Raw genomic sequence first — 11419 nt, 5'->3', positions numbered from 1 at the left:
TGAGGCAGATTTCCTTTTTTGGCATTCTTTTTTAGTTTAAATTTGCATTATTTTTTTTCGTTACGTAGGCAGAGCGCCTTCTGTATAAGAAGATTCAGAACTCATTCGTCGTCTTCCTCAGAATTGGAGATTGCAGAGCTTAGCAAAAATCGTAAGATTTTTGAGGATTTTTAGTGTTTCGTGAGGCAGATTTCCTTTTCTAGCGTTATTTTTGAGTTTAACAGAGAATTTGCGTTATTTTTCTTTTTTGTTACGTAGGCAGAGTGCCTTCTGTATCAGAACTCGCTCTTCGTCGTCCTCAGAGTTGGAAGTTGCAAAGCTCAGCAAGAATCAATATGATTTTTGGGGATTTTATACTGTCTCGTGAGGCAGATTTCCTTTTTTGGCGTTCTTTTTGAATTTAGCAGAGAATTTGCATTATTTTTTTTCGTTGTTGAGCTCTGCGTGGAGGCCAGGCCTGGTGACGCTGATGCTTACGCCTTAGAAGCGAAGCACGTCTCGATACGAGGCGCACGCTTCACTCATATGAAGCGTGCGCTTCAAGACTCAAACACTTCACTACAACGCCTCAATACCTTCAGCATGCAGGCGTTGGCCTCTCACAACACTGATCTTACTGGTTATAGAAACGACACATTTGCTCCTCTCTTTTTTCTCATTTATCTTCTTTTCAAGTACATTTTGACCTTGTCATTTTACCGCATTTGCAGTTACCGAGACATATTTGACGTGATCATAATTCACTGAGTCTTGGTTTCACACTTTTCACGAGAAAAGGGGTCTTTTTTCGTACGAAAGAGAGTCATTTTCCCGATCAAACAAATTGCCGAATATCGGACGTACCTGCTGTCGCCTCTTAAAGTTTGTTCGTCATCTTCTCTCGGACAAAGACTTTACCACGTCCTTTTCTGATTGGGGATGCTGAGAGAGAGAGAGAGTTTATGAAAATAAGACTTTTTACGTTGTGTGTGGGTGAGAGAGAGAGTTTATGAAAATAAGACTTTTTACGTTGTGTGCGTGTGTGAGAGAGAGAGAGTTTATGAAAATAAGACTTTTTACGTTGTGTGTGAGAGAGAGAGAGAGAGAGAGAGAGAGAGAGAGTTTATGAAAATAAGACTTTTTACGTTGTGTGTGTGTGTGAGAGAGAGAGAGAGCTTCTGAAAGTAAGACTTTTTTTACGTCGTGGGACAAGCCAAGCCAAGGGACCCACACGACTCTCTCTCTCTATTCTCTGCGCGAAGGTGGAGGATAGAAATTAAAAGGTAGCAGCGATGCCTCAAGTCGGTCTGCTATATAATCGACACGTTTTACAGTTTGGTGGTTTTTTTTTAAAAAAACAACCTTGTTTTCGAATGTGTGATCAAAATCGGCAACGCTTAATTTTTAAATCATCAAGTATTCAAAAGATATATTTTTTTTAATTATAGCATATTCTTTAAATAGCGTTGATGGCCGCCGGCGCTGCTGCTGCTCTCTCGGAGGCCTGAACAAAAAGAAACAAAGAGTTCAGTTTTGACGGAGAAGGGAAAAGCATTAACGAAGAACTTACGAGGCACTATCGGAGAGGTGATTTTCTTCGTTTGGGTGGGGCTGAGATTTTGTTCACGAGTTCTTGATTTTTCTCGCTGTTATTTGATGTGTTTTTCGCTCTTAGTCTTGTTTCGTTGGGATCGCTGAAGCGTTCGATCGGTTTGTTCCTTTTCCTGCGAATTTTTGTCCGTTCCTGTTACTCGAAGCTTTTTCGTTCCATTGGAACTTCGTTTGGAGATGCCCCGGAGTTCTGATTTTCTTGTGATTAACAAGGGCTGGTAATGGAGGATGCGATCGGGAACCCTGATATCTTTTAAACACAAAACAATCATTTTGTTTCATTACGTGTTGTAGCGAATTTCGTCGCTTTCCGATTTCTATTCATACCGTTTTCTTATTGTGGGTTTATTGTTGTTCCGGAAACTGTTATGAACGATTATAATTTTGATCAAGATCTGTTCTGATTTGCAGCAGGGTTTAGATCAAGTCCATGGCTTTCTTCCGAAGCGTTTCTGCGCTCTCGAAGCTCCGATCACGCCTCGTAAGTGAGCACATTCTTGCGTTTTCCGGTTATTGTTTCGGGGACGGGTACATGTTTGATGAAATTTCGATGCGGGTTAACTCTCTTCTGAACATGTTAAATCGATGGATATCTTGCTGGGAAGATGTAACATGTGCTAACGGGTTACATTCTGCAGGCACAACATTCAAATTTTGATCGTTCGGTTCGGTTGCTTCAGACTCTGAGTGCTTCTGAACTTGTATGCTTCTAAGCTCTAATTGGTATCCTGATCGAAAATCACATCGTTTTTATTGATAAGCTGCTAAGCAGATGTTATGGTTAACATTTTTTCAATCTGAAGTGTTGGATATTACTTTGATCATGCAATTAGAATAATTAAAAAGAAAAAAGAAACAAACTTTGCATGTTTATTAAGAACTAGCTTCACAAGACTTCTACTATTATGGCTACAATCGGTATCCGTTTATATCCATTGAGTGCTTTCTCTCTCTTTACTTTTTCTTAGTTGAATTTTGTGAGAGCTTTTAAAAAATTTAACATTTATAACTTTTAGTGCATCTTTTGGCTGATTACTGTGCCCCAGCCAAAAATTGGGTGACCTCATGGTCTGCTATCGATTCCTTTTGAAGGAGAATGAGGCATATCCGAGTGATCCAATTGAACATGGGGAGCCTTATAATGTGACTGATCACTGATCTGTGTTCCTGACTTTGAGAATTAATAAAATTTGAGGGGTACAACACCATTTTTCGCTTGGATTTTCAGGAGCAAAAATGAACCTGGTGGCTATGTCCACGTACAGTATAAGTAGCCTGTAAGGAAAGTAACAGTGTTACCATGAAGCATGATTGTTTTATGTGTTTGGTGAGAACCATTTAGTGTCAGTTTTGAAATTGATGATCTAGATGGAGTTACTATAATTAGCCTCTATGCATCTTACTTTTGTTTTTTGTTTTTTTTAAGAATGTTACTTTTTGTTTTGGCTTCTTTTTTTCCCTTTGGTTGATATTTTGACCATAACGCTTCTTCTCTTTGTTCTGTACAGGACCTTCATGCTCAGTTGAAGGAACTTATCCCAGAGCAGCAGGTATGTCTTTGTCAAATTTTATTTTACTGTTATTCATAAGGGACCAGTATGCTTGTTAATAAGCTGTTCACTATTGAACTTGTAGATAAGTATATGTGTGTTCTCATGCTGCATTTGTGCCCAAAAATGTATGAAATGTTTGTCTGCATAGTGTGGAAGCTGTGTCACATGGACACTTAGCCTTTTGTCTCGTGTTGATACAAGACGATGTCGACGTGGATGCTAGCAGCTAGACACACCACGAGTCCATGACACTTCCTGAAACAGCCAATCTTGTGTTAGATATGGTCAACAATGTGTCCTTGAAGTGACTTATGTTCTTTTCAAATCTTGAACCTTTAATATCTTGGTTTTATGGTTTTGATTTCATAATTTGACAGTAGCATGACTAAAATGGTGACTCATAGTTGTGTAATAGTAATTTAAAGATTGTGTGTGTGTGCTTGCGTGTGTGGTTGAGAGAGAGAGAGAGTATCCTGGTGATAAAATCTATGTTGTCAAAGACGCGCCTAGGTGCTGGGCGCCACCCAGCTCAACTAGGCGAGCTACCTAGTCGGGACCGCCTTGGTGGCTCGCCTAGGCGCATCCTGCCTAGTCGGTTATGAAGTTGTTTTTAAGAAAAAAAAGCAGGTCAGCCTCTTTTTTGAAAAAAAAAGTCCAGCCTCGTTTTAAAAAAAAATAATGAAAAAGGGGGGAAATCAACCCCTTTCCCCCTCTCTCTCTCTCTGCTGCGTGTTCTCCCCCCCCCCTCTCTCTCTCTGCTGCACATCATTCCCTCTTATTCTGATTAGTTTAAGCACTTTTGTCCTAAGAACATGAATTGTAATATCATGCACTTAATGTCTTACTTTTAAGACTTTTGTCACGACTCCAGTTCGATGTTTAATGTCATTCACTCTTATGTTTTGACTCTTTAATATTAATTGTTATGCTTCATACATGCTTTATTTATCTCAATATTGTGTAGTTTATCTTTTTCTACATTGTTTGTTCTTAATTTTTTTTGCCCGCCTAGTCGGCCGCCTAGGCCTTTTCGAAGGTCCACCGACTAGCCCCGCCTAGCGCTTTTGACAACATAGGATAAAATATGTGCAAATTTCTAACTTGCATAATGATATGGTTAGTCTTAAATCGGAGGATTAAGTTGACCTTTCAGTTTTTTTGGGTGTTTCAACTGTGGGCTTGTGTAACAAGAACTTATGGGAGTGACGGTTGGCTGAAAAAATAAGTTAACTGAAAGAGTTGCTTATCCCTAAAGCAGAAAGGGGTTAAAGAAGCCCCATGGTTAGAAAACTCTGGGATACCATGTTACAATATAAAAGTCGTGCAAGAATTACCCATGACAAAGTAACTAGGATTAAGTATGTATAAACGCAAGTATCGGAAAACAAAATCATTCTAATGTATAAAAGGATATGGAGTAAATATGATTGTATATAGACCCCCTATGCATAGATAGTGCACTATAGTATCTTCAAAAAAGATGACTGTGAAGTTTGATGGTTTAGGGTGAATAAATCCCATCCTTGCATTATTCTCTATAGGTTGTCTAAGGTGTTCTATATCAATAATTTAATTGTAGAGCTTTTGGACTGTCTTGAGTCTCTTGACTGTTGGGCACACCTAGCATGACTGAACCTGACTCATTCCAAGTCTAGAGTAGGTGTTAGTCTGGCAGATTGGTTACATTGTCCTTGGTGTGCTGTGCTACAGCCCATGAATGTCTGACTTGTCTGTGGGCCTGGAAAATTTGGGTTGTTTGAAGGCTTAGCTTAGTTCTTCTCCTGCTGGGGCTGAAGCTTGAATTATATGGGATGTGTAATGAAACGGATCAAAACCAAAATATGTCACTTATGGACTTGCAAGAACACACTTCAATCAAGTGTAACACTTGATTGAATAAGCCACAACACCCCCACAAGGGTCAACTATCTTTGTTATTGAATGGAAATCCTCTCTTGAGAGGGTTAAAGAATACAAGGCCTTGAGGCCTATTTATAATGAATGGGACCACAAGGGAGCAGCCCAAAGTGGCTGTTGGACTGCAGCTCCAACAGCTACTTTAGAGTTGCCCTAAAAACACAAAAAAAAAAACGGAAAAAATACAAAAAAGTAAAATTAAATAAAAGGTTGTCTGCCCCCTAATGGGCTGACATCTATTATAGTGAAAAGACCAAAATACCCTTGATGGGTATTTCAGTTTACAATGTATATATATATACACACACACCCCTTAACACCCCCCTCAAACTCATGGTGGAACAACCGAGAGTTTGCCAAGTAGGAAGTGAAATCTTGGTGATGGGAGCGCTTTAGTGGAAGTCTACTAGTTGATACTCAGACGAAACGTAGGGCAATGTGGTGGTCTTCCTCAGGAATTCTTCACAAACGTAGTAGCAATCCATTTCAATATGTTTTGTCCTCTCATGAAATGTATGATTGCTTGCAATGTATGCAGCACTCTTGTTGTCACAGCATAATCTTGAAGGTTCTGCAATATGAACTCCCAAGTCTTCTAGAAGTTGTTTCAACCACACCAACTCAGACATAGTTGTTGACATAGCACGATACTCAACTTCAATGGAGGAGAGAGACACCTTATGCTGCTTTTTGCATCGTCATGAAATTAAAGAATCACCTACAAAAACACAAGAACCAGTGGTTGAACGTCTATCATTTACATTCTCTCCCCAGTCAGAATCAGAGTATGCAATGACTTCTAATGAGGAAGAGGATGATAGAAATAATCTATAATTAATAGAATTTTTAATATATCTAATAATTCTCATTACAACACTCATATGTACTGTAGTGGGAGCATGATGAAATTGACTAATAGAATGAATAACATGAGAAATATCAGGACGAGTAATAGAGAGATAAGACAAAGCGTCAATCATTTGTCTGTATGGAGTTGGATCCTTCAAAGGTTTTCCATCATCTTTCTTCATTTTTGCATTTATGACCTCTGGAGTATCAACTCGTTTGTCATTTGAGAGTCCTGATCGTTCTATGATTTCTACTGCATACTTAGTCTGTGACAAAAAATAACCCAAGAAAGTAATGAAAAAACCAAGATCTGTCATTTCAAAGTTGTCTTTAAGAACATTTTTTATCTGATTTACTCCATGTTTGTCACTTCCTGTGATAATCATGTCATCTACGTAGAGTAGTAATATCACAATTTCTGCATTGGAAGACTTAACAAACAATGTAGTGTTAGTATAACAAGATTTAAAATGAAGTTGTGTCATCACGCTACTAAATTTATCATACCAAGCTTTGGGGGCTTGTTTCAAACCGTACAAGGCTTTGCGTAGCCAAAGAATTTTTTCATGTGCTAAACTTAAACTTGATGGAGGATCCATGTACACCTCCTCATCCATATTACCGTTTAAAAAAGTATTTTTTACATCCATTTGAAAGATTGACCATTTTTTAATTAACCCTATAGAAATCAGGGTTCTAATAGTGGTCATTCAGGCAATGGGAGCAAATGTCTCATTATAATCTAGCCCATATTTTTTACTGTATCCATTGGTTACTAGCCTAGCTTTATATCTTTCTAAGGTTCCATCCCATTTAGTTTTAACCTTATAGACTCATCTACATCCTATAGTTTTTCTACCTTTAGTTAATGTTTGGATTTCCCAACTTTTTGCCTTTTATAAGGCTTCTAATTCATCATTCATTGCCTTAATCTACTTTTGATGATTTTTGGCTTCATAGTAGGATGTTGGTTTTATATATGAATGTATGGCCATAAGACATTATTTAATACCTTGGTTCAAAAGAATCATAGGATACAAATCTGCTAGGAGCTTTTGAATTTTTTATGGATTTTCTAACTAGAAGAATCATATCTTGATTTTGTGAATATCTTTCTAAAGCACATGGTGAATGATCTTCTGTACATCGAGTATAGATTTGTATATTATTATGAGATATATCTACATTATTAAGACTATCTATATTTTCATTTGCATTATGAGTGTTTTCATTTTCATTCTCATGCACATCGTGAATATTTTCACATCTTTCATGTTCATTGACAAGATAAAAAAGAAATGAATAATCACAACTCTCTTGGATTTTTTCTTTGCTAAAACCATTTTGTAACATTTCGTGAAACATACAATGTTTCTTTCAATGTCATAACATCTATAGCCCTTTTGGTTTTCGGCATAGCCTAAGAAGACACAAGGGATAACTTTTAGGGATAGTTTGTTATTTTTATTAGTAAGGACAAAACATTTACATCCAAAGACTCTTAACCTATTATAATTGGGTGATGTTTTAAGTAAATTTTCAATAAGAGAGACATTTTCAATATTTTTTTAAAGCATTCTGTTTATCAGATAAACTACCATAAGGGTGGCTTCTGCCCAAAAACTTTTAAGAACATTTCTTGAAATAAGAAGTGTTCTAGTTGTCTCAATGATATGTCTATGCTTCCTTTCGGCTAGTCCATTTTGTTGAGGAGTGTATGGACAAGATTTTTTGTGAATAATCCTATGTAGGCCAAGGTAATTTTTGAACTCTTTTGACACAAATTTTCCTCCGGAATCAGTTTTAAAATTTTGAATATTGGTTTTAAATTGAGTCTTTGTATAGTAATGAAATTTTTTAAAACAATCAAACACTTTTTTTTTTTTTAAGAAAAAATATCCAAGAGTGTCTATTATAGTCATCCAAGAGTGTCTATTATAGTCATTCACAAACACAACATAATAAGATACACCTCCTTTCGATACAACTGGAGTTTGTCCCCATATGTCTGAATGTACTAACTCAAATGGATTTTTAGATATAAAATGTCTTGGCCCAAATGGTAAGGATTTTATTTTACCAAGAATGCAATCTTCATACACAAAATCTTTTCCTTTATAACTTATAAGAAATGTAAACAATTGTAATTTGGACACGCTAGGATGTCCTAGTCTTTTGTGCCAATTTTCTATGTCTTTCTTTTTTCACAAAATTACAAAAAATATGTTTTGATAGCTCAAGATTGTCTATTATATAGAGATCTCCTCTTCTATGGCCTCGCCTAATCGGCTTCTCGGATTGGAGATTCTGTATTAAACAATCATTAGATAAAAACAAGACTTTGCATTCATGATCTGTAATTTGAGAAACGGATAAAAGATTTAAATTCAATTTTGGTACCACTTAAATATTTGGTATATGAAAAATTGGTTGTTTTTTAAATTCTCCAAAACTTTTGATTTTCAAAGATATTCCATCGGCGGTTGAAACATAAGAATCATTTGAGTTAGTATGTCATTCTAATAATATGGACTTATTTGGAGTCATGTGAAAAGAGGCACCGGAGTCAAGTATTTAAGAAGTCTTACTAGGGTCCCCACTTGTGGATACGGTCGCTCCTGAGAAGGAAGAAGTTTGACCTTTGAGCATTGCATTCGTTGTAGTGCCTCCATTAGTTGAGTCAAAGATAGCGAGTTGATACACTTTGAGTCGTCTACATTGAGGCTTTCAACTAAAGCAACTCTCTTATTATCTCTATGATCTTTTTTTCTTTTGGGACAAAAAGGTTTGATGTGTCCCGGTTTATAGCAATGATAACATATGATTTTGCCACCCTTTTTGTATTGATGACCCCCTCTTTTGTCGTTTCTTTCATAGTTAGTGTTTCTTTCATTCTTATTTTTTATAAAATGAGGAGATTTATAACTTCTAGTATGATTACCGGGCTTCGACATAGCAAGCACGGATTCTTCTTTTGAACCAGATGGTTTTTTCTATCTATTTTCCTTCATAGTTAACTCTTCAAGAGTTTCAACTATGGATGATATACCTTCTCTATGAAGAAGAGTCGATTTTGTCCCTTCGAATTCGGGTCTAAGCCCATTAACAAATTGGTAGAAATGCTCCGTTTTAATTTAATTTTCACGAAGCTACATCTTGGTGACAATGTCATTTCGGCTCAAGAAGAGCCAATTCATCCCAAAGGAGAGAGTGCATTGTAGTATTCTCTAATGCTCATCTCTCCTTGGATCATGGTTCTTACTTTGTTTTGGACATTACATATGTGAGCAATATCTTTAAGACTATACATGTCTTTAAGATATTTTCATGCATCACTAACGAAATCAAATTTCGCTAGGCTAAAACATTTGTCAATATCTACACTATTGATGAGTCATCCAATGAGCTTGGAATGACCCATCTTCCACTCTTTCCATTTTCTTTCATAATCGAAAACGGCTTTAGACATTTCTTCTCCTTGAAGGGCAACTTCTTTTCCATTCTCAATTTTGGTGAGAATGAGTTTAGGCTCCTTTTCGAAACCATCCATCAAACCCTATAGGCCTTTTTTCCATATTTTGTGCTTTACTATGGATGCTCACATCACATAGTTTGTATCATTTAAGCATACGAGAATGACCCATCCTCCACTCTTTCCATTTCCTTTCATAATCGAAAACGGCTTTAGACATTTTTTCTTCTTGAAGGGCAACTTCTTTTCCATTCTCAAATTTGGTGAGAATGAGTTTAGGCTCCTTTTCGGAACCATCCATCAAACCCCATAGGCCTTTTTTCCATATTTTGTGCTTTACTATGGATGCCCACATCACATAGTTTGTATCATTTAGGCGTACGAGAATGGAGACTATTACTTTCCTTTCATTACCCATTTCTTTACAATGAGAAGAAAAGAGAGAAAGATAGGAAAACAAGAGAGAGATAAAGAAGGATAATACACAATTAAAAAGGTAATGCGCTTCTCGATTCAACGATCCATGATCCTCTTCTTGGTGTTATCACGATCTTCCTTTTGATATTATGGAAGTATTGCCTCAAGAACACCAAAGCTCTGATACCATGTAATGAAACAGATCAAAACCAAAATATGTCACTTATGGACTTGCAAGAACACACTTCAATCAAGTATAACACTTGATTAAATAAGCTACAACACCCACACAAGGGTCAAATATCTTTGTTATTGAATGAAAATCCTCTCTTGGGAGGGTTAAAGAATACAAGACCTTGAGGCCTATTTATAATGAATGGGACCACAAGGGAGCAGCCCAAAGTGGCTGTTGGGCTGTTCCCAACGGTCATATTTATAACTGTTGGGAGCAGCTCCAACAGCTACTTTGGAGCTGCCCCAAAAACACAAAAAAATGAAAAAAAATACAAAAAAGTAAAAGAAAATAAAAGGTTGTCAGTGAAAAGACCAAAATACCCTTGATGGGTATTTCGTTTTACTATATATATATATCCTAACAGGATGCACTTTAATCATCAAGTTCACCAAGCCTTTATTATCTCTAACTAAAACTCAGGTACAGAAACCGAAAGATACCCTTTTATATAAACAAAAGCATGCCAATCTCCCACTCATATGAAGTAAAGGAAAATATCCTTCCCCAAATAAGAGGTCAATCATTGTTATAATAGATAACCTTTCCGGTTGACAATAGTTTGGTCATCATTGAAAAGACATCCTGTCTTCTGGTTGACAGTAGTTTTAGTGTCTGTGGCTTAAAATAGCTTGAGCTTTCTGCCGTATTCTTGACTCCTTGATAATTTTCTGAATGCTTTGGAAGTTCAATCAGCAGTTTCTTTCTTTTGTGATGCATGGAGGCTGGGTGTCTTAGCTTCCACGTGCTATTCAATGGTTTTACTCAATGTGGACATTTGTTATCCTATTGAGCTTTTTCCTCTTTCCACTTGGCTGTTTTATGCTTCCTACATTGGTTGGTCAAGCACCTTTGTTCTGTGGGTTCAATCTATTCATCCATCTGTCTTCCCCTACCTTTGTTCTTATCATACCTCTTTTGACTTGGTCAATTGGTAGGATTCCTTACCCCTTTCAGTGTCCTTTCTTCTTTTCCCCTTAATCCTTGACATCTCTGTCCATTTTCTCCTTGCTTAGATTTGCTTCTAACTCTTGTTTATGTAGACTGACTTCTCTCTCCTCTTTTTTTCTTTTTCTTTTTCCCCCCCTTGGCCTCTGTGGAAGATCAAATTGAGAGGCCTTGCTTCTGTGTTGTGACTACCACATTATATTGAAGTTCATCAATCTCAAAGCCTTTTCCCTTCTCGTTCTGTCCTTTATTTCTCTTTGACTGCCACTTCATACTAACAGTTTTCTCTTGTTTGACTCCTCTAAGGGACATAGCATCCTTTTGACTGCTATCTGCAGTACACTCACCTCTTCTTACTCCTCTGAATCTTTTTGTATTGGTGGTGGACAGTGAGGATTCGTTTTTTCACAATCAATTGTGAGCTCAGCTTTCTCTTTTGTG

At 37.0% G+C, this 11419-nt stretch overlaps 1 protein-coding gene across 3 annotated transcripts in view; it reads left to right on the top strand.

The window, feature by feature from the left end:
• Positions 1-1422: 1422 nt before the first annotated feature.
• The window catches only part of LOC149829773 (citrate synthase, mitochondrial-like), a 103671-nt gene continuing 93674 nt past the window's right edge, over positions 1423-11419 (top strand). The window contains exons 1-4 of one of the 3 annotated variants that reach the window (XM_090016083.1): positions 1423-1566; positions 2002-2071; positions 2229-2291; positions 3099-3140. In XM_090016083.1, coding sequence (XP_089872209.1) covers positions 2021-2071; positions 2229-2291; positions 3099-3140 — 156 coding nt within the window. In that variant the 5' untranslated portion in view covers positions 1423-1566; positions 2002-2020. The remainder of the gene's footprint in view (positions 1567-2001; positions 2072-2228; positions 2292-3098; positions 3141-11419) is intronic. The other 2 variants (XR_016433745.1, XM_090016084.1) reach the window with 2 other exon arrangements.

This window comes from Nuphar pumila, chromosome 8 (genome assembly GCF_984573655.1).
Source record: "Nuphar pumila chromosome 8, dmNupPumi1.hap1.1, whole genome shotgun sequence".
NCBI lineage: Eukaryota > Viridiplantae > Streptophyta > Magnoliopsida > Nymphaeales > Nymphaeaceae > Nuphar > Nuphar pumila.
The sequence above is the reverse complement of the archived record's forward strand: the minus strand, read 5'-3'. Positions and strand labels throughout refer to the sequence as shown.